This window comes from Triplophysa rosa, linkage group LG12 (assembly GCF_024868665.1).
Source record: "Triplophysa rosa linkage group LG12, Trosa_1v2, whole genome shotgun sequence".
NCBI classification, from domain to species: domain Eukaryota; kingdom Metazoa; phylum Chordata; class Actinopteri; order Cypriniformes; family Nemacheilidae; genus Triplophysa; species Triplophysa rosa.
In genome coordinates, this window is record NC_079901.1 from 14,039,226 (window position 1) to 14,062,534 (window position 23,309).

General features: G+C 36.4%; 1 protein-coding gene across 1 annotated transcript; it reads left to right on the top strand.

Annotated features, from left to right (window-relative positions):
* Positions 1–5,306: 5,306 nt before the first annotated feature.
* On the top strand, positions 5,307–17,826 carry alx4b (ALX homeobox 4b). Its single transcript, XM_057347719.1, has 4 exons — positions 5,307–5,695; positions 10,315–10,625; positions 14,582–14,710; positions 16,741–17,826. Exons 1-4 carry the CDS (start codon positions 5,386–5,388, stop codon positions 17,056–17,058), a joined length of 1,068 nt encoding a protein of 355 aa, XP_057203702.1. The 5' UTR covers positions 5,307–5,385; the 3' UTR covers positions 17,059–17,826.
* The last annotated feature ends 5,483 nt before the right edge of the window (positions 17,827–23,309 follow it).

A 23,309-nucleotide genomic window follows, 5' to 3' on the forward strand; every position in this document is an offset into this window, starting at 1 on the left:
TTCTCTCATCTTCGACGATTTAAAGCTAACAGACTAGCCCCTAACATCAATTTGAAAAAAGATTGATGAGCATGTGTCATTTTGTCCAATGACATAAATCCACAATGTAAGGCATTGGAGAGAACATTGACATCTATAAAAACATATTTTACTCTTTCGTTATTAGGAAACAATATTCCATGTAAATTATAGAAATAACATTACAACATAAAAAGGCAACTCATTTATTGAGGGATATACCACATGCACATAAAGATCTGTACATTTGTACATTCAAGTATTTCTTCATTTGAGACCATAGTGGAACTCATAAAAATGTATGTACTCATTCAAGAAGATAAAAAAATTCAAGAAGAAAACTTGAAAACTTTAACTTACCTGTAAAAGAAATGTAAAAGTATATGTAGTGTGTCAACCAATCATCCTAAGTCACCTTTAAAATACAAGAGGTCAGCTATATACAGTATATATTTGACCGAGGTGCCTATCAAATTGGTTAAATTGGTGGAAAACCAACAAATTTCACATTGGCGTCAAGACATGCACACATGCTGAGATGCCTGGGATTATTTTCTCTCCAGGTAGGTGATGGAAAATGGCAATAGTTTTTGAGTTTGATCCAGGTTCTCTCAGTAATTGCCCTTCCCATAAAATGCCTGCTTTCAATCAACTGAGATGGTTAGCCTTCCTGTTAGAAGCATGTGACGGGATTTGTAATTGTGCAATCTCACTATAAAGACTTCGCCCACAATTGAAATTGTTAAAACGGAACAATAAACATTCTTTCATCAATTACTCACCCACATGTCATTCCAAACCTATATAACTTTATGTCTTCTGCACAATACAAGAAGATATTTTGAGAGACATCGGTAAGCAAACAACATTGGCCCCCATTTACTTCCATTATAGTACTGAAACACTTATTTTGAGTTCCACAAATGAAAGAGTCATATGCAGGTATTAGGGTGAATAAATGATGACAGAATATTCTTATTACTGGGTGAACTGCAACATGCTTATTCAACACAGAAATCACATGAATGCTCAGCTTTACACGTTAATATTAAAAGAATATGAATTCATGGTCTTTATAATAATATATATTTATTATATATTACTAATATTTTGAATGATAAAAGTACTTTAAAATAATTCTGAAAATACTTTTCTAACATAATACGTTCCATCTTTGAATCATAACAAGGGCAGAGAAATGAATTTAGACCTGTCAGTATTCATAATACCATTTCCCATGACAACACTCAGATATGTTCACATGGGTATGGTTTAGAAAAAATAAGCATTTCTCAACACAATAGAAACCGATACATTCATGCTAGCTGTTATATATTCAGCCACATTTGCCAAATTAAAGGAGACTGTAAAGAATACTTCAGACCACCAAACTGCATCACATCATTGGTTTTATGGGTTCAATGTGAAGAAAAGCTTTACTGCTAAATCCCATAATCCTTCTCTGTCCAGCCAAACAATTCCCAAAAAATTCAGTTGTACCACAGTGAAACGATTTGGTCAAGATGACAAGAATCAACAAGAGTTCTTTTCTTATCATGCGGGTCAAACCGAAGGCCTCATTTGAGAGTCAGAGGGGTCATTGAACAACTTTCTCCATGTGATGTAAATTGAGAAATTAACTGTAATTCAATAACAGTCATGAGTGTGCATGAGCCAAAAAAGCCGTAAAGTCAAAAAGTGTTTGAGAGGGTCTTTTGTCTTCAACACACATGTAACAGTAGCTAAAACCTGAATCATGTGGCTTTAAAAACCATTGTATAAAATTCTTTCTACACCTCGAAATGTGTCTGATCATTACAAAAGTAAAGATCAGTCCTGACTTAAAGTATTACAATAAAAATCTGTTGTCATTTACCTTCATCTTGTTCTAAACATGTTGTTTTTTCCGTACCATGAAACTGAAATGTGACTGAGGTCTTTTCATTGTTGTTAAGTTCACAATGAGGTCTGGAGGCTTTCATACATTCTGTGACCTTATTTAAAGTAATTCAGACCTAGTTTACACTTCCTTTAACTGTTACATAAAACACTTCCTGAGGCCTCTGGAAATAAATGTCAAGTTAACATGTAAAACATGGGTTGGACTCTATTTGTCAAATCTACTGTCTTACCCTCAACATCCTGTCGAACTGATGAAGTGTCCTTTCCTTAAGACGGGGAGTATGACTTTCATTAGAGTATGAAAGAGACTCTGTCAGGACATTCCACATAATTATTGCTTGAGAAGGTCCTCTGTTCTTGTTTCAATATGACCTCAGACCCAACGGACAGTGTTGCTGAACCACCTGAAGAAGTGCTGTGAGAAACATGAAGCTTGAAATGTGCTCAGTCCACATCTACAAGAACAACCGTGTTGGAAATATGATGAATTAATAAAATACATTTAGTGTTTTTCCAAGTTTTTCGAATGAAGGATCCTCTAAATTGAGGACCCCCTAACTAATACTCCCTCTCTCATGCTTATTGTGAATGACATAATCAAATCAGTCTCTGCATGTTCTCAGCTTTGAAATCTTATTTTATTGCTTGTAATGAATTGATGTAGGCTACATTGTTCAGTTAAAGGGACAGTTCCCCAAAAAACATTCTTTCTAACCCTAACTAGGGAAAATTGCTTTAAAAATGTCTTTGATCTGCTGAACACAAAAGAAGATATTTTGAAGAATGTAGGAAAGCAAACCACTCTGGGTTACTTTTGACTACCATTGTAATTTTACTATACAGTACCTATATGGTAGTCAAAGAGGGCCAAGAACTGTTTGGTTACAAGCATTCTTCCAGATATCTTTCTCTGGGTTCAATAGAATAAATAAATGTATAGATTTGGAACAATTCAAGGGTGAGCAAATTATGACAGAATTTTAATTTTTAGGTGAACTGTCCCTTTAAGAGATGTTTGCTGCTTGCTTATATACTGTAGAACAGCTCATTTAATGAACCACAGCCTGTGGCCGAGTAAAGTTTGTGTATAATCATGATCACATGATGCTTCAGAAGACTGTTTTTGATCAAGGTGGACTTGGACTCACTTGCCATCTTAAAGCAAGCAGAAAATTGAGGGTGACCTCTATACATGATATATCATTTGCTATGAAGAAATACTGTATCTCACTCAAACAAACAACAGACTGTACAAAACAAAAAGCTTTCTGTCACACTGGCAAAGTACTAAACTCATTCTTTTGAATTGTTTTCAGAATAATCAATTTCCAGTATCGTCCTGTCTGAAACCATATGAACAGAGTTCATTGAGAAATGAAGCAGAATGAAGATCTAGAGATGAAAGCTATCAGGGCCTGTCTAAAGAAAACATATCATAAACTGATTACAGCCCTTTAGTTTGAAGATAAAGTTAAGAGCTTATTGCTGACAGGCCCGCAATCATCACAATGTTCTACTCCATACTCCTTGTCTGTCTCATTCAGATCTGTATCATTCAGACGTTCGGCAATGCTAATCCAAAATATGGTCCAAAATAACTCAAACAACCTGAGATTTAGTCTAACCCTATAAACTTTTTTTCTACAAATTCCATAAACATAGAAATGTTTGTATTCCTTTTCTCTCCTCTTCAAATCCTTAATTCAATCAGTGCATCAGATGATAATCTCATGTGAACTCTATTTCAGACCTCCATACTGCAAGAAAACATTAGGTTTTATGTATTTTATGTGGTTATTTGTTTGAGCACTATCTTGACTCATATGATTTACTTGAATGAAATGTTGTAATCAAAAGGAATTGTAAAGAAAAAAAGGACAATTCATGAGGCAGTTGAGACGTGTTGAATAGAGACAATAAGAAACAGGAAAAATGATATCCATTCTCAAAATCTTAGGGTTTTTGTCAACCATCTACTGCTTTCACAAATTCTCAGCATTCCTGTAATTATCAGTTTAAGGTTATGGCTGACCAGCAGGAGAAACTCTCCTCTGCATTAGGTTACAAGAGTGATAGGAAGATCTGGGATAAAATTTGATCGACATAATTTTTTGGGGTATAGTGATATTTAAAAAATATTTTGCTGATGATTAATTTGATGTAGGCTGATCTCCTGTTATTATAAAATGTTATAAGAATCAAGATAGATTACCAAACAGATATTACAAAAACTACAGGGGAAAAGTGAACTGGGCCAAATATCACATTAGGACAAACAGTATGGTAAAGCTCTTTGTTTGAAAAGACTTTGCAAAAGAAACATTAATTATTTTGGATCAAACAAGTTTTAGAAATGATTTATAATTAATTAAATTAATGTCAGACAGATATCAAAAGCCAAGAATATGTTTATAACAGCACAAATGTTTTATCATGGAGAGTTAACTCCACATATTATCATTTATTAATCCATTTTTTTACTTATAATTCCCCAACACGTTATTCGTTTATCAACAAAAATCTATATATTTTGAATTTAGTTGAGACATCAACGCAATGTAAAATGTAAAAAGGCGCTATATGGACATTATAAAATAAAGTTAAAAAATGTCTGAATCCTTTTGTTACTGCGTTTTTCAATTAATCAAACCTATTATTCGATAAAAATTTACCTATTATCTTCGATTGAAGATAATAACTGAAATAAAGCAAACATTTCATTTAAACTATACATTATCTTTGATTCTGCTCAATAACAATTAACCTATAGGCTAATTAAAAACGTTGAAATCAAATGCTATCGTTCTTATATTCTAACTTCTGCTATGAACTGTTTGTCCTTGAAAAAAGTCATTTTTGTATGACATACAAAACATTAGCCTATAACTGCTTAGTTCTAAATAAGAAATCTGACTGTTTTTGTGATTTTTGTCCTTTTATTCAGATTATTTTAATTTGCCCGACGAAGAATAAAGTTAATTCATGTTTGAATGTATTGACATCAATTGAGATCATTTTGTTCAAATTAATAATGATGGATGAAACGGTATGAATTTCTTGCTCCTTTTTTTAGTCAAAATATTCTGTCATTTTGTGTCTGTGTGTCCCTAATTGCATTAATGTCATACGTTGTGTCTTCCACGTGTGCGTAAAAAAGCTCCTCTCCCGTAGGCTACTCGTCGGCCTGCATGGTATTCTCATAACGGGACCATCGCTTCTTCCAGCAGTGCACACGCCAGAGCAACATCCTCCATCCAAGCATATCTCTCTTTCTTAACTAAAGCGACTTTTTAGCTTTCGTTTTGCCTAGTCTCTGGAAAACATCTGAATCATTTTAACCAACTCCAGCTGTCGTCCTGTGGGTGTGTGAGAAAGTGCATGCCCGGCGTCTCTGAATGAGAGGAGAGGGTGACGTTTAGATTTGCAAAAAAGAGTAAGGTTATTTCGACTCAGTTTTTTCTCGGCATGAACGCAGATACGTCTGTGTCGTACTGCGGTATGACATCCATGGATTCATACTATTCACCATCACCAGGTCAGGAAAGAGTTGAGCAGGTCAACCCCTACAGCGACTCGAAATACAGCCCCACTTTCCCAGCCGGGAAAGGTCAAGCTTACGGGGACAAGCTGCGGAGTACTTTCCAGCAAGACTATCAGGATATCACAGCAGAAAGCATCTATAACAAATATCATCTTTTTATGCAGAGACCCACATGTAAAACACCCTGCGAGGACAGCAAACTACTCCGGGACGACGCGCTTATCTCCTGCTATGGTAAGTTGCTTATCTTGGTCATCTAAATTTCGTGCTTGACGTGTCGTGTCTTAATTTATCTATATATTCAGATTTCGTTTAAATTATAGCGTGATGAGTAGGATGGAAGTATCAGTTCAAGTACCATTGTCCCGCCCGAAGGCCTTATAATAATCTAAGACTAAAAAATGTCTTCTTTCCACAGTTAACGCTATAATCGAATACAAAACGAAAGACCGTCATACACACAAAAACTCGAGTTCACAAACAGCCTGGGATTTTTTGGATAGCCCTACTGTAGGCTATAATAATAAAAATGACTTCGCATTTATTAAATTGATTTAAATTGATATGTTAAAAAGCGTTAGCTGCATCCATGATTACGGTGAAGAAGGGTAAAATACATTAAATAAAGGGGAAACAAAATTAGGCCTGTCATGTCAATGTTGATTCAAACGAGTAGATTCAGGAATTTGTCTTATTTCAAGAGAGTGATTTATTGGAACATTAAATCCCATCTCAAGCATAGATTCTCAAGGTTTCTATTTACGAATCCTACATTCTTTTGGCCAGTCTTTAAGGGTAGGCCTACAGGTGGTACCATGCCGAATCTAACATCTTTATTAAATTTCCACCTAAAAACAATGGCATGGATTATTTACGATGGACTGACCACAGGCCAATGAAAATGGACACCAGTTGTTTCTTCTACGTAGTCTAATTTATTACAATAACACATTATTGGCTTTAGACAGGAGACCATATCAACAACCCAATAAACCTATTTAACTCTTTTTTCATATGTTTAATCTACATTTACCTTACTCTCCAAAATTCTAGAAAAGTCAGTATAATTTGATTTAACGGGTGAACTGCAGTTTGACATAAACCACTTTGTCTTTGTTTTTCCTAAAGAAACATTTAACCTTATTAACATTTTAGTTTAAGAAAATTACAATGTCAAGAATTATGCACCGTGTTTAATTAAACTAAAATTAGTGTTGACATCGAAAGCGTTATGATGAAGACAGCAAGCTGTTTCATTTTTTAATGCCTTTTACTTTAAAAGGAAATGTATCCTCAACGAAGTTCGCATTATTTTACCAACATCTATGGTAGCTATTTGTTCAATAGTGTGTGAGTATTGAAGCAAGAATGCAACATTTAACTTTTTAACTTAATGCAAACTTTTAACTTTTCTTTAGGGTAATTAATTTTGTTATCAATGCTACCATAAAAAATATAAATATATTCTAAAACACAACTACAATTTTTTTCCATTTCACTGAAAAAGTCTTTAAAGATTCTTTAGCATAAATGTTATAAACAATACAAAATATGTAGTACTACCTAACAGGGTAAAGAACTCTTCTTCTTTAACAGTATTTTTCACTCAAGGGTTGTATTTTATTTTACTACTTTTGTCTAAAAAGTAGGTCTAATTAGGTCTCTTGTCTGTAAGTAAGGTCTAACTATAAATAAATAAGGATAATACATATTTAAACATTTAAATATTTTTTTACAACCATTCACAAGCAAAAGTCAATAGGCTGGCACGCATACATTGCCCTTGCATGGTTATATAAATGTAGACTCTCTACATTTCATCTGTTCATCTATTTTGTGTTGAGTATGTTGTTTCTGTCTGTGGCCTGAGGAGAATGAGCACTGTACTGTTCACTATGATTGCAGCAAATGTGTGGTCTGTGCTAGACGTCTAGGGTAAGATCAAGCAAGCCTCAAGCATGAAGTCCCATTGTCTAGAAAGGGAACAGAGAGAAGGTAGAAACTGGGCCATTGCATTTCATCCTCTGATGAACCTAGAGAGAGAAGGGAACTGTTTGTTCTTTAAGAAACTAAAATCAGAAAAAGATGTTTTTATCATGGGTGGAAAGTGGTTAATAGACTTTGTAGCAACATTTCTTTGTTCATGAGAACTAACTTAAGAGCAATTTGACCTTTGGTTTAATTGTAGTTATGCCATTTCCAAAAGAAAGTAAATACCAAGGTTAATCTTCAGGTAAAGTTAGTATCTGACAGTGGATTTATTATCAGTTTTTGGAAGCATTAAAGGTCATAATAAGCTCCCACAGCAATGTCTCTGACAGAGTGATTCATGGATTGGAGCACTATTAGAGCATCATGGTGTGCTATGAACTCCCAGTGTAGTCATTCATGTTTTATTGCTCAGTATGATCAGTACCACTGGGGGACGCATAACAAGCAGGGACTGGTTTACATAACCTCTCCTTACAAAATGACCTGGATAAGTAAAACAACATTTAACAAAAGATGGGCTATCTTTGTTTTAAAAATCTAGAAATCTATAGAGCAGAAATAAAGTTAAGGCTTTTGTTGCATCCTTAAGCTATATAGGATTCTAAGAGGGACTTAAAAATCTGTAAAACTGGGCAATGTCAAGATCAACACATGCAAAAATTTAAATAATCTAAACCTAAATAATGAGTCTTTACAAATATAATGTCCAAGACTTTAAACAGATACATCCTTGCGTGAAAAACACTTAAAAGCTCATCAATGTATGAAATAAAAATATGTTTACAGTGGGCCTCTACCCTGACTAGCTATTTAAAGGGATAGTTCACTCAAAAATGAAAATTCTGTCATCATTAACCACCTTCGAGTTGTTCCAAATGTGTATAAATTTCTTTATTCTGATGAACACAGAGAAAGATATTTGGAAGAATGCTTGTAACCAGACAGATCTTGCCCCCCATTGTCTCCCATAGGAAAAATTACTTTCCTATTAATTTCCTGATACTCCACAAATCCACATTCCTGGGTGGCTTGTATGCATTGATCTTATGGGCACATTTGGAAGTTTTGTCTCCACAGATACCTGTGATCTCCACATACATTATATTAAATAACCCACACATTAAATAAAATGACAAGGTTCTAAATAAAACGCTTAGTTTTATTATCGAACACTTAATATTTATAATGAGTCTAACTTGATTGGTTTTAAATCACATAATTAAAGATAACATGTATTTACCTACATATTAAGTATAGTTGTTAAATGAAGCTACTCTACATATTCTGCATCACGACAAATATCTTTTTTGGCTAAAAACATTTGAAGTTAATGTCATTGTCATTCCATCACTTCCACTGAATATGTAAATCCCTTTTTGTTTGTCTGATTTATAGTGTGTCTTATAATAGCTGGAGCTGACCCAGACTATCACATTCTATAAAATGTGATGGGTTCCCTGCTGCTTTACAGCCAGTTAAATTACACTTTGATGTTTTTCTCCTTGGTCCTTGCAGTGATTACATAGCTGGCCCTAATAAACATCTGACCTCTGCTAATTCAAAGAGTCAGCCGACTCCTTTAGGATGGAGCCAGTCCTCTCAGGTGAATGACTGACTGCTACATAAATATGCTCCAATTAAAAAGTAAACCTTAGCGTGGTTTTTACACTAGCATTAATAGGGACTGGTAAAATGGCATTATATGCAAAATAAGTGTAAAACTAAAGTAATTCTTTACATGACATGTTAGTCTACGGGGACGATTTTTTCCAGCAAGCAAGGAGATTTGTATTTTCGAAGATAAGCAGCGTTTTTTAACGCGGTTAGTTTCTAGTGGTACTGTTAAGGGTCAAACTGACATTGGCAAAATGCTTGTATGTTGCTTTAGCAATGTTCTCAATAATAAATGCTAAACTTTTTTTACTGAATATTATCTTGTGAAATGTATCTCAATGCAAATGGTAAGGTTTTGTGTACCATATGGCACACAGAAATCACACCATAGAGCATCACTGAAATCTCTAAACATTTGGACATTTATCAAACCCAGACTCTTGCTGTCAATGCAAAAATATCAGCCAAACCATAGAGCTTTGACTCTAAAATGTGAAATATGCAAAAGCGCTGTTAAAAAACATTGCTGGTAGGCAGATTCAGCATAACAAGGGCTACAAATCCAAAAAAGAAGACAGCAGGGTGGGACTGACAGTGTTCACCACAGTTATTTCTGTGACTTTTCTGCCAAACAGAGAGTAAGGTGAGACAGAGGAACCAATATGTGCATGTGTATCAGATCTGGTAAACTGAAATCTAGTGTGGATATCTTGACTGAATGATAATTTCAACTGTAACTTTATTCAATTGAGGGAAACCTTGAGGTTATTAATGCAACATGGGATTTTTACAATATGAAGTCATTTCCCAAAGTGCTGCACCCCGGCTGCCCAATATGAGCTCAGTCATGTTCAGTGTCAAAATGTTTTCATTCTATCACCTCACATTTCTGTGTTTAATGTTTTTAAGTTTCATAGTTTGTTAGTTTTAGAAACAGGCACGCTTTGATTGTTTACTCTCCATATTCGTAGTTTCAAAAAGATTCAGACATCTAAAATAGGAAACATGCGTTTTTTAGATAAAGAAAGGCTTGTTATACAGTAGATGCTGTTAAACTTTGAAGAGAACACAGAACCCTCGTTATGCTTAAATGAAGAATATTCACGTAAGTACGTTAGAGTTTGTGAGTGTGGAGGCATCAGTATTGTTTTCCCTCATGGCATAAAATGAACATGGCATAAGCTAACAAATATGTTAAAATGACATTTCACAACTAACATACTGAAATATATGCTGTATCTTTCCAGGTAAAGATGGCGCTGGACTAACAGACACAGAGCTGTCTCAATCTGGTGACACAGGAATGGACGCTAGTTGCCTTGATGTAAAAGACCCCGGGGTGAAAAGCCCACACGAACACCCTGTCTCCGAGCTTGGCAGTCATCTGGAAAAGAGCGAAGCGGAAAACAACAAAAGCAAAAAGAGGCGGAACCGCACCACCTTCACGAGCTATCAGCTGGAGGAGCTGGAGAAGGTGTTTCAGAAGACACATTACCCAGATGTCTACGCCCGGGAACAGCTCGCTCTGAGGACAGATCTTACAGAAGCAAGGGTGCAGGTCAGCTTAGCAAAAAACAAATGTATACTTTTATTAAAATGACATCAGAATCTTCACGGGTTGGACATCCAGGTCCTTACTCGGTTTGGTTTAGAAATGATTAGGTTTCTAATATGGACATTTGCTTGCTGTTTTAACCACAGAAAATAACTTTCACTCATAGCTCACATACAGTAGTACACTTATTTAGAAGTTGACACAAATGCCATGCATAGACTTTATGGGTGATGTAGGGGATGTCTGTCATTATAACTTTCCATCCAATTCTAGCCCATCTACAGTATTTCACCTCTCCACATTAATCCTCACAATTCTGTTGATGTTATGAAATAGTAAAAAAACATCAAAGTTCTTTAGAAGGGGAATAAAAAACAGTTTGAGATGCCACAGTCAATTTCCACGCACAGAATGAAGCATTGTCAGGAAATTGGACATGTTTTGAAGGTACAGTGAAATAACTGCCTTCATTCTGAGTCCAAACAGAACCGACTATCCCAGACACATGAGTCTCATTACCTCTGCAGGCTGACAACACAGAGCAGACTCTGTTGAGTTACTACAGGGTTTGACCCGTATTTCAAAAACATACCCACAGACATACGTAATTGAGATGAGCCCCTCCCAGCGCTGTTGTTTAGTGCTGCCTGTCACTCTTTCCTGCTCTCTCTCTCTCCATCTTGCTATTTGAACAAACATGACATTTTCTCCACACATTTTAATAGAAACTATAAACTGAGCACAAGAGCCATGATGAGCATGTTTCATCTTTGTCCTCTGTACTGAAATTAACTAAATATATAATTTAATGGTCATATTTACGGATTATATGAGGTGAATAATTCTTAAAACGGAAGTGTGGAATTTTTGTCAAATCTGCACCTCCTACCTTCCCAGCAAAATTAGTGGCAGGAATCGGCCATTCCCATCAGTACATTTACATCTATAACGTTTGAATTTTTCTGTGGAAAAAAATGCCTTTTTCATAAAACACTAACACACAATGATGCTCTCTGGCTGTCAAGATCACTTTTGGTTTATTTATTAAGCATATGTTAGGTCAGGATTTAAAACTGCCTATTCCATCTTATATGTGACCCTGGACCACAAAAGTCTTAAGCAGCAGGAACATTTGTGGCAATGGCCAGCAAATTGTATGGGTCAAAATTATCGATTCTTTTATGCTAAAAAATCATTAGTAAATTTCATCAGAAAATTAGTAAAGTAAAGTAAAGATCATGTTCCATGAAGATATTTTGTAAATTTCCTACCATAATTAAATCAAAGTTTTATTTTTGTGAGTAAGCGCAGATCCCATATCCCTAACAAAAATGGCCGGAAACAAACTTCACTCGTTGCTGCCCGCTCTTTGGGAATTACCCACTCAAGTTTGGTATCTATGTAAAGGTTAGAACTTCAGCTTTCGGGTTCATCTACTCTCCACAATGTCATTACAGCGGTAAGCCAATAGAGAGCATTAAAACAAACCTGTTTCTTCTTAGCAACGACCTGCTTAAGCGCCTCTGATTAACCACTTTAACAGCGATTTTCTCATTATTTCGATTTTTTTGCACCCTCAGATTCCAGAATTTTAAATAGTTGTATCTCGGCCAAATATTGTCCTATCCCAATAAACCGCACATCAATGGGATGCGTTTTTATTCAGCTTTCAGTTGACGTTTAAACTTACGTTCTTCAAAAGTTATTTGTTCTTTGGTAATATCCCAAATCTTATCTCACCTAGGGCACTAAAATGTACAAAACATGCATAATAAGATGCACATATGTCACTATGACTGAGGCACAAAGCTTCCTCATGCATGACAGTCTATGAGCATATGTGGATCTGCAAACAAGCATATGTGGATCTGCTCTTATCCATGGGTCTCTGAGAGGTCAGGGGGGACGGCTCTGGAAAGCCAGGGGCTTAAACGACAGGAAATTAAACATGAAACGTAAACAACGTCCAGCCTCAAAACTCTCCTATTTCTCTTTCCAACATCCTTATTTCAGCTTAAATTTTAAGCAAAAGAAAAAAGAGACGAGGTAAGAAGAGGAAAAGGGTATTAGGGAATGATGAAAGGAAGCAGAAAAGCTGTAAAACTGATGAATAAATGATTTCGGTCTTCTTATTCTCTCTTAAGTCATTAAACAAAATGGTTAATTGAAAAGCTATTCACATTCTCCAATTCATCCTCAGTACATTCCTGCAGCAGAAGCAAAACTACATCATAAAGGTGCTTATCATAGCATTGATCAAGATTATCTTGGTTTACTCCAAAGAAAAATCCCCTGGATCTTCTGAAAACAGATGATATGATTATAATGTAATTTAGACATCACCAGAAATGACATGACCCTAAAAGACCAAACTAATTCTCTTAAGAATAATCCCATTGTTGAGCCTTAAACATATTATTTTCTTTTGGATAAACTCTGAAACAGAAAACTTTCTTCTGGGAAACACAACAAAATATTTTGAGAAATGTCGCAGTGGTTTTGTGTCAAGACAATGGAAGTCAATGGGGTTTAATGTTGTTTGGTTCTACAATATATCTTTTGTGTTCTGCAGAAGAAAGAAAGTCATACAGGTTTGGAATGACATAAGGTTGAAACAATGATGGAAAAACATTCATTTTTGGGGTGATCTATCCCTTTATACCCACTTTGGGTGTAGTCGGGGAAAAAACTTGGCGGGGCCACGTTGGAAAAAACGTTTTCGGAGTTTAATATTGTAACTGTAAGAACAAGCTGCATACTAAAAGAAAGGAGCTATTATCCGAAAATCATAAAATATCAAAACTGTGGAGAAAGCATACAGATGCTGTGGTTTGAGGTTGTTGGTTTGTGTCATGGTGTGCTAACAGCAGTTCAGAGACCAGGCTCCGTTGTGATTGATGTGGTTGGCCTTGCTCCAGACATGAGCAGGACTGAAACTGCTGGCTGAGGAGACACAGAAGAACAGCTAGCAAAGTGCACAGATCCAACCTGTGCTGGCAGGGAAGAGTTAAAATCCATACATAAATAGCACAGTGTGGACAGCACATTAAAGGGGTCAGAGCGAGGAGCCAACACAGAGCTTTCATAGTACACCTTGCGATTTATGACTTTCCATGTGCTTGGTTTTACAATGTAAGTCACTGCGGGAATATTTAGTTATATGTGGACTGATTTTGTAGAATCCTTAAAATTAACATTTGAATAAATATGTTTTTATGACCTTAGAATGAGCTATTTCTATCTAAATACACCTTGGGTCCCCTTATGGAATTCACCATGTTGTTTCTACAGTAGCCCTAAACGGACAAACTGCTCTACAAAGCGTGTTTTCGGAAATACATTATCTCCTTCAGCAAAGAAGCAAAAACGTAACGACATCTTAGTCCTGCGTCAGCCACCGTAGTGCTCCAAAAGGGTTGGGGAGTGGTAGAGTGAACCTCACAAATAGATGCCGCTAAATTTCATACACTTGACCTTTAAATCTCCTGTGTCTCAGATATTTCTCTTGTGACATAAACCCAGAAATCTCACAAAAGAGTTTCTGTAGAGATCTCAACAATGTCAATTTTTTCTTGACATATATATTTGGCATGGCTGCAATCATAAGTTAATATTATTGAAGATTTTAAAAAAGAACCCAAATGCAGATAACTTTACTTATACAATCCACATTCTCAGTGTATTATACCAATTGTCTCATTTGTTTCTATTTTTGTTTCTCCTTCGAAGTTTAAGGAGAAACATCTGACACTAAGTTGATAACACAACTGAGAACTCTATCGAATCTCCTGAGCTATAAAGAGTGACCTCTGAGCAATATTATTCATTTCTCTGAGAACAATAGAATATGCAATACCACATATTTACGGTACAAAGCTTTGTATTGTATACCCTCCAAATCTTGGATTTTGCAGATTAATATTTCAGAAATTTGATGGCATGACCATGTTTTCCCGCAGGTGTGGTTTCAGAATCGCCGTGCTAAATGGAGGAAAAGAGAACGATTTGGACAGATGCAGCAAGTTCGGTCGCACTTCTCAACGGCCTATGAACTGCCTCTTCTTACACAAGCAGAAACTTATGCACAAGTAAGAGATCAAGGTTTGAATTGTGTTATTGTTGCTGTGCTGTATTTTCCACCACAATCCTCACTCAATGGCACAACCTGATTTATTATTTACCCAGTACCTGGATCGCTGTCTCAGAAATATTGAATGCAATTACCAGCAGGCCGCTATTGTCGTACTTGGTGATACTAATAAGTATAAGTCTGAAACCATCTGCAGAAGATTGTGGTTGTTGGAGCAACAAGGACAGACAGTCAATTAGACTCAATCTTTAACATTTCCTCTATGTATGAGTCACCAGAGCATTTGCCTCCTGTTGGTTCCTCTGACCTTGAGACTATTCTGCTAAATGCTGGAGATTGGCCTGTTAAGCCTATTAAGCACATTTATTGCAGAAAACGTACCCCAGAAACACACAGGCAACTGGGCCTTCTCTTGAACACTATTAATTTGCTCACATTCACGAGGCCAGGGACCCTGAGGCTAAGGTTAATGCCTTCACTTCCATGATTAGCTCCATTTTGGATCAAATAGTTCCGCTAAAGAAAATCTCTATCACAAATAATGACAAGCCATGGATGACTGTACAAATCAAGGATCTGATTAAAGATAGACAGCGTGCATTCTGCTCTGGTGATAAATCATCTTATAAGAATTTAAAATCCATTATTGCCAAAAAAATAAAGAATGCAAAGAAACAATATTACAAGCATGAGGTGGAGGAATTGCGAGGTACTAAGCCTAAACAATGGTTTAAGTCTGTGAAGGCTTTAATGGGGGTGGAAGGAGACAAGAATGAGGCAATGTCTATGGAGAATAGCACAGTACAACAAGAGTGTGACACCTTGGCTAAGCACCTCGCTTCTGTGGGGATAATGTGAGCCATACTTCTCTGTCTGAGAAAGAAGTCATTTGTAAGTTGTACAACGGTAGTGTTCCTCTTCTGAGTATAGGACAAGTCAAGACCAAACTTCGTAAAGAGAATGCAGCAAAGGTCCATTTAGGATTGAGTATCAAAAACCAGAATCGATTAAGAATCGATAGGAATAGGAATCGGATACTTGAAACTAAAATTTCAATTCCTCTTATCAATTCAAGTGTGCAAATTTACGTCAGAAATGTGCATGTGTTAACTTGTGATAAAGCACAGGAGCCACAAATTGACCATAGTTTCATTATATTAACTACAGTTAAACCATGATGTAGTTAAGCTATGGTAATACAAATTGTAATAAATCAGACAAAACATGGTTGCTATGTGTATATATATGTATATATATATATATACACAAAACCAGTCAACAAGCAGGCTAAATGAGCATACAGGTTGATATCTAAAAGTTTTACTTCAACTGTGGAGATTGAAACTGGGAATCAATAAGAATCGGAATCGATTAGCAGAATCGAAATCGGAATCGATAAAATTCAAACGATACCCAACCCTAGTCCCGATGATATTCCTCCTTGGGTACTAAAGACCTTTTATGAGGAGCTAGCTCCAGTGCTATGTGATATCTATAATACGTGCATGGCACACAATATTTTTCCAAAACAATGGAAGGAAGCTAGCTGTGTTGGGAAAGTGTATGAAGGAATTCTTAGAGATGGCATTCGGGAAGATGTAGCTGATAAAATCGTACAATCGCAACATGGCTTCATGGCGAATAGATCAACTGACACTGCTCTGATTCATATTTTACAACCAACCTAGCGGTCTCTCAGCTGCCACATTTCCATTACTGAGTGAGAGGCGTGATGAGGCTACAACACGTACTCTTACCAAACTACTGAAGGACAGTACATCACCACTGCATTGTTTCTTGACCGTGGCTCCAACGTTTGACTACCATTGTAATTTTTCCTACTATGGTAGTCAGTGGTGGCCAAAAACAGTTTGGTGACAAGCATTCTTCCAAATATATTTCTCTGTGTTCATCAGAACAAAGAAATCCATGCAGATTTGAAACAATTTGAGGGTGATAAAATAAAGACAGAATTTTCATTTTTGGGTGAACTGTTTACTTTAACATTCCTCTGTGCATCTGTTCTAGATTCAGAACCCTTCATGGTTAAGTGGAAGCAGCGCGGCATCACCAGGTCCTGGATGTGTGGTACCCTGTGATACAGCAGCGTCCTGTATGGTCCCTCACCCTCACTCTGCCAGCGGCATGTCTGATTTCCTGGGTATGCCCAGCCCAGATGGGAACATGGGACAAACGCACATGGGCGGTCTTTTCGGCAACCCGGGGGCGGGTGCAACCATTAATGACTTTGAGCTCAATGTTGATCCAGATCGTAAATCCTCCAGCATCGCCAGCCTGCGTATGAAAGCAAAGGAGCACAGCGCTGCCATCTCATGGGCCACATGATGCCCTCATCTGGGACACAAAAGACCAAACAACCTCAGCCATGAGCTGTCAGCACTAATGAGGTGAAAGTTTATGCCATCTGGAGCCAATATGGACCAGCAAATAAACAGAGCTTTAATATTGAACATTTTGTAGAGGTTCGTAGACGATGCTGCAGGACAGAGAGAGGTTAAATGTGAGAGATCTGATGGAGCAGTTACAAAATGGCGACTGCTTTATGAACTGAATTCGCATGGACCACATTTAAAGAAAGGTAAAGGTAACAGTATGCACGACTGTTTGTTGCCCAAATGGACATTCAAACAAATGTTGCCTTGTCCACACCTTGGGTTATGAGTAAATGAGTGTTGGAATCCCAGTAGTGGCAGTGTTTAGTCAACTCCACAGGTGCAAATGCTCTTTACATGATTCCTGTAGTCACATTCACAACTGCTGCTGCATCAGAACGCTTTACATTCAATCTATAAAACCTAAACGCATAAAATAGCAGATAAGTACAGTTATACAGTAATTTTATTATAGTTTACTAAAACGAAATATTATTTATAAAATCTTGAACTAAAATTAGAAATGTGCCTCAGCAATAAACTCAAATCATTTTAAGCTGAGGCACAAAAATCATTAACTGAAAATAAAATAATTTAGAACAGTTCACCCAAAAATGAAAATTCTGTCACCATTTACACACCATCGTGTTGTTCCAAATCTGTATCAATTTCTTTGAGAAAGAATGTTTGTAACCAAACATCTTGGCCACTCTTGACTACCATAATAGGGAAACATTACAATGGTAGTCAAAAGTTCCCCAGAACAATTTGTTTTCCTACATTCTTCAAAATATCTCATTTTACTATAACTAAAATTAAATTATACTGCAACAATAAAAAAATAAAAAAATTAATGATAAAATGCCATAGGCACATATAAGATTGGGAAAAAAGCATATACAAAATATTAATTAAATTACAAACAAAACTATAATAACTTTTGCTTTATCAAAAGGCTTTTTATAATACTGCTTGTTGCTAATTTATCCATCAGAAAAAAATGTGTAAAACTTGTCCCTGTACTTCCCTTACTGATTGGGAGCAAATATTCAACAGCTACACCTGTCAAACAACACACCCAACAGACAGGACACAAACCCATTCCAAATGGAGAGACAGCTATTCTACAGTATAAGGCAGGGTTTGATCCAGATCTGTGAAGAACAGACCTGTTTTATGTTCTCTATGCTCTACTTATTCCAGGACTCAAAATGTCCTAAAGTTCCAGACATACTCATTTGAATTACAGCCACATTCTGAAAGCTAGAGGTTACAGGACAATGTTTCCATATACCGTATGTTGTAATGTTGTGTTTGTTTTGTATCGCTGGGACACGACCTGAGCCGAAACACAATTATAACTTCATTGATGTTTTGGCTCGATGTAACATCAGGACCGTTGCACCAGGTCTAGTTTCTCTTGCAACATACATGGGGTGTGCAGGCTGGGTCACTCAACACCCAAAGGCCCTGCTTCTTGTCAACCAGGACTCCATGCTGTCTAGATATGATGATGGGAGAGACCATTGAATGGGTGCCATTATAATTTACTTGCCAATAATGCTCTGAAAGAGGAAACTTACCATTTATCTGAATAAAAATCAGTTTAAATTATTATTTATAGGCCCGGTTTCACAGACAAGGCTTAGTTTAAATTAGGATGTTTAAGGCACTTTTATAAAAATGCCTTAGAAAAAACATTACCGGTTTGCATCTTGAGACAAAACAATGGCACTGACATATTTTAAGATATGTCAGGGCAAGTTATTTTCAGTTTAGACAGGACAAACATTCATTTTAGTCTGGGACTAAGCCTGGTCTGTGAAACCGGGCAATAGTCTCTTTAGCTGGGATGAAATATACACAATATATATAAACAATACAGTAAACAGTTCATAAAACCCACAAAATCCATAAAATTAGAAGCACTTTGCACCTTGAGTTTTATTAAATGTAAAGTCTAAAAGTTTGGTTTTCACATCTAAAGGATGAAGACAGAACTTTAGTGAGGATGGATGGTAGTTGTATGATCTACTCAGTGAGGAAGGATATAGATAATTTTGTAAAAGCATCGACCCCTTGCTCCTCTATAATTTCCTCAGTTTAAATACTACTGAGACACATAGCTACAATGTATTTTCATTTTATGTTTCATTTTATGTTTGTTTGTATGGCAGCAACTTTGGATAATATGGTGATTTGCATACTGTGTGTGTTTAATGAATGTTGTGATTATTCTTGATAACTAATTTTCATTTGTAAAATTTTGATTAAATCATTATTGAACATACTGCAGAAGTTTGACTTAATATTGTCTGTGAAATGGTCTATATTAAATTCACAAATGACTATTTTTGATGGAGTATATAAAGAAGGAAGGAAAATAATCAATTTCTGAGCTGCTAAACATATGGACGGAATACTGATCTATAAATACACAAGTAATAGTGCAATTAATTAAAATGCACATCGCCGCTGTCCTTCTGAAACCTTGTATCTCCAAATCTCAGATTTTGTATTAAAAAGTGCTTGTCAACTTTGACAACACATTTAATCATTTAAAAAGTACAGTGTTTTTCCATTTCCTGTAAAACTGTGAATTTGGACATCTGAGGTTTAGAAAGGACAGAGACGATAGGCACAATTCATTCAAATGCAGTTCCCAATGATGGCTGACACAATTCTAGAGAGTTTTCGGTCTATTAAAACATTCTTAAAAGCTGTTAAGTGCTCTAAATAGACAGACTGCACCAAACGTCTAAAACATAAACATGGACTAAATGGACACACTATGTGAAATGAGCAAATCACAGGCCCAGCGTCAAGATTCAACATATTTCACAGGGCTAAAGAACAAACTTTCTCTTCTTCTCAGTTGTGCAAGAGTTTTGGTTTTCATCCAGAGCTGCAAGGAGACAGCCAGCACAATGCTTGTCACCCAATAAACCCTCCATTGGGACCTGACAGCTTTCCAGATGAGGCTGGATCTCTCCAAGATGAATCCATCAGGGAAGATGTCTGGCACTCACTCAGCCTGATTTTACTTTCTCACTCTGTGAACGATCTGATCTCTTTCTGTATTTCTGGCAGGGTTTGGGTCCCCCAGGCTTTCCTAAACTCTCTTCATCGCAAACACGCACAAACAGAAAACTGAAGGCCCGCCAGGAGCCTAAGATAAAGGAGATTACGATTGAGAAAAAGAGAGCATAAAAAAAGATGCTTTTTAATTTGCCATTTCACTCTGGACTTCCCAAAACTTCCCATGAGGCATAACAAATAGTTTTCTTCTAAAAATGCAAAATATTAAACATAATACGACAAATACGAGATTTGCGGTTCTCTAAAATTCTCTTTTGATGCATTGGTTGTTTGATCAATTATGTTCGAAAAAAACAGAAGAAAAAAACATTAAAGGTTCTAGGTGTTTAAGGAGTCTAGGTGTGCTGCTGTGTATGAGAGGTAGTCACAAGACTGGTTAAAATGAAACTTTCTGTGTACATTTCTAATCATGCTTTATTTTCTTCTGGTATTTTTTTTATATTTAAGATGTAATATTTAAGGTGAGAAATGATAAAAAAAACTGCTTCACTCTATGATGTAAAACCCAAAGCCCTCATTCCTGTCACATACTCTTGAATTAAAAATACATTAAATGGTCTAAATTTTCCTAATCTGTAAATGAATGAAAGGGTAGGCCTAATTATGTAAATATTCATATTTACAACATTAAACAAATAATTCTGTTTAAAACATACTTCAAAAAATACTTTACCTGGCTTTTTGATCATGTAATAATGAGGTAGACAAAAATTTACTTATAGGCCTCCATTACTCATACTTAAATATTTACTTACAGACAAATATTTACCACAATATAGGCCTACTAAAAACTACTTCTGCTCCTCACTTCAAAACACAAGATCGGTTCAGGAGTACTTTATGTGAGTTACTGTAAATGTAAACAGACCTCAAATGGAGCATGAACTCATGTGGTGCAACAGGTTTGAGGCGATTTATGTAATACAGTCATCTTTTATATTCATATCTCTTACAAATATTTTATAAGAAGATGGATTTATGCACACTTCAACCCAAACATTACATTTCGCGAGGACAATGCACCGCGTGTCGTGCCGAGAATACATTTGAGCAACAAACGTATCGAATAATACAAGCGCCCCCTTGAGGATCTTCATAGACCTCCTGAATTCTAAACTCGACCATTATAGACTACATGTGGGTTCAGTGTTTTCTTTCCTTAGTTTTTTATTCCGAATGGATTATGTCATTAATCCATATACATCAATAGATTATATTCTATATAAAGAATATATTTTATTGTGATCTTTTGCTGGGAAAAAACACAGTCAGAAATCCTTTTTGCCAGACTGCATACATTTCCAAAATAATAAATAATTTCTAACAATTTTACTCTTAGAAACTTTTTTTCAGCAATTCTGCATTTTACATGTCCCACAAACGTATACAGTGGCAAGAAAAAGTATGTGAAACTTTTGGAATTTCATGGTTTTCTGAATAAATTTGTCATAAAATGTGATCTGATCTTCATCTAAATCAAGGGTATTGACAAATAAAATGTGTCTAAAATAATAACACAACATTTTTTTATCTTTCATGTCTTTATTGAGAAACAACCATATAGTGCTTGTGGAAAAAGTATGTGAACCCTTGAGTTAATGACCTCAAAAAAGCTAATTGGAGTCAGGTTTTAGCACACCTGGAGTCTCCTTAAGATAATAAGTTTGGAGGTGTGGACTACAGCTACTTTGACTGATAAAAACACCTCAAACCTTTGGAGTTTGCGCTGCACAAGAAGAACACGCTTGTGTGAGCCATGCCTCACCAAAAAGAGCTTTCAGAGGATCTACGATCAAGAATTGTTGATTTACATAAAGCTGGCAAGGGTTACAAAGTTATTTCAAAGACTTTCGAAATTCACCAGTCTACAGTTAGGCAAACAATCTACAAATGGAGACACATTTGGGACTGTTGCTACTCTACCAAGAAGTGGGCGCCCAGTCAAAATGACACCAAGAGCACGAAGACTTCTCAATGAGGTAAAGAAACAACCCCGAATGACAGCCAAAGATTTGAAGGCATCATTGGAACTTGCTAACATCTCTGTTCATGAGTCTACAATACGTAAAACACTGAACAAGCAGGGTATCCACGGCAGGACACCACGAAGGAAGCCACTGCTTACTAAAAAGAACATTGCTGCACGCCTGAAGTTTGCAGAAGAGCACATTGACACTCCACAGCGGTATTGGCAAAATGTTTTGTGGACTGATGAAGCTAAGATTGAACTATTTGGAAAAAACATCTGGCGTAGAAAGGGCACGGCATATCATCATGAAAACATCATCCCAACTGTAAAGTATGGTGGAGGAAACATCATGATTTGGGCCTGCTTTGCTGCATCAGGGCCTGGCCAGCTTGGAATCATTGAATTACATTTATTTCCCTATATTAACATCAAAACAATAATTCTTCATGAAGCAAGTATAAAAATGTAGGCCTAAATAAAACAACAGTGTAGTCTAATTTAAAGCAATAAAACATGTTCAGTGCCACCACCTTGTGGCGACTGTCAGCCAAGATTTACAGTGGCAAGAAAAAGTATGTGAACCTTTTGGAATTTCATTGTTCTCTGAATAAATTTGTCATAAAATGTGATCTGATCTTCATCGAAGTCAAGGGTATTGACAAACATAATGTGTCTAAAAATAATAACACAAAATTCTGATCTTTCATGTCTTTACTGAACACTCATTCAAAATGGCACTGGAAAAAGTGAACCCTTAGAATGAATAACTGGTTGACCCCACCTTGGCAGCAATAACCTCAACCAGGCACTTCCTGTAGCTGTGGATCAGACCTGCACATCGATGAGGAGGAATTTTAGCCCATTCTTCCTGGCAGAACTGCTTTAGCTCTGTCTCGTGTGTATGGCCCTCTTCAAGTCAATCCATAGCATCTCTATTGGGTTGAGGTCTGGGCTCTGACTTGGCCACTCCAAAAGGCAGATTTTGTTTTTCTGAAGCCATTCTGTTGTGGACTTGCTCCGGTGTTTTGGGTCGTTGTCCTGTTGCATCACCCACCTTCTACACAGTTTCAGCTGACGTACAGACACTCACATTATCCTGAAGAATTGTCTGATATACTTGGGAATTCATCTTCCCC

Bases quoted from the DNA above. Each gene is read 5' to 3' on its own strand.
- alx4b (XM_057347719.1), top strand. From the start codon at position 5,386: ATGAACGCAGATACGTCTGTGTCGTACTGCGGTATGACATCCATGGAT. The intron at 10,626-14,581 runs GTCAGCTTAGCA...GTTTTCCCGCAG, and splicing joins TTACAGAAGCAAGGGTGCAG to GTGTGGTTTCAGAATCGCCG. The intron at 14,711-16,740 runs GTAAGAGATCAA...CATCTGTTCTAG, and splicing joins AAGCAGAAACTTATGCACAA to ATTCAGAACCCTTCATGGTT.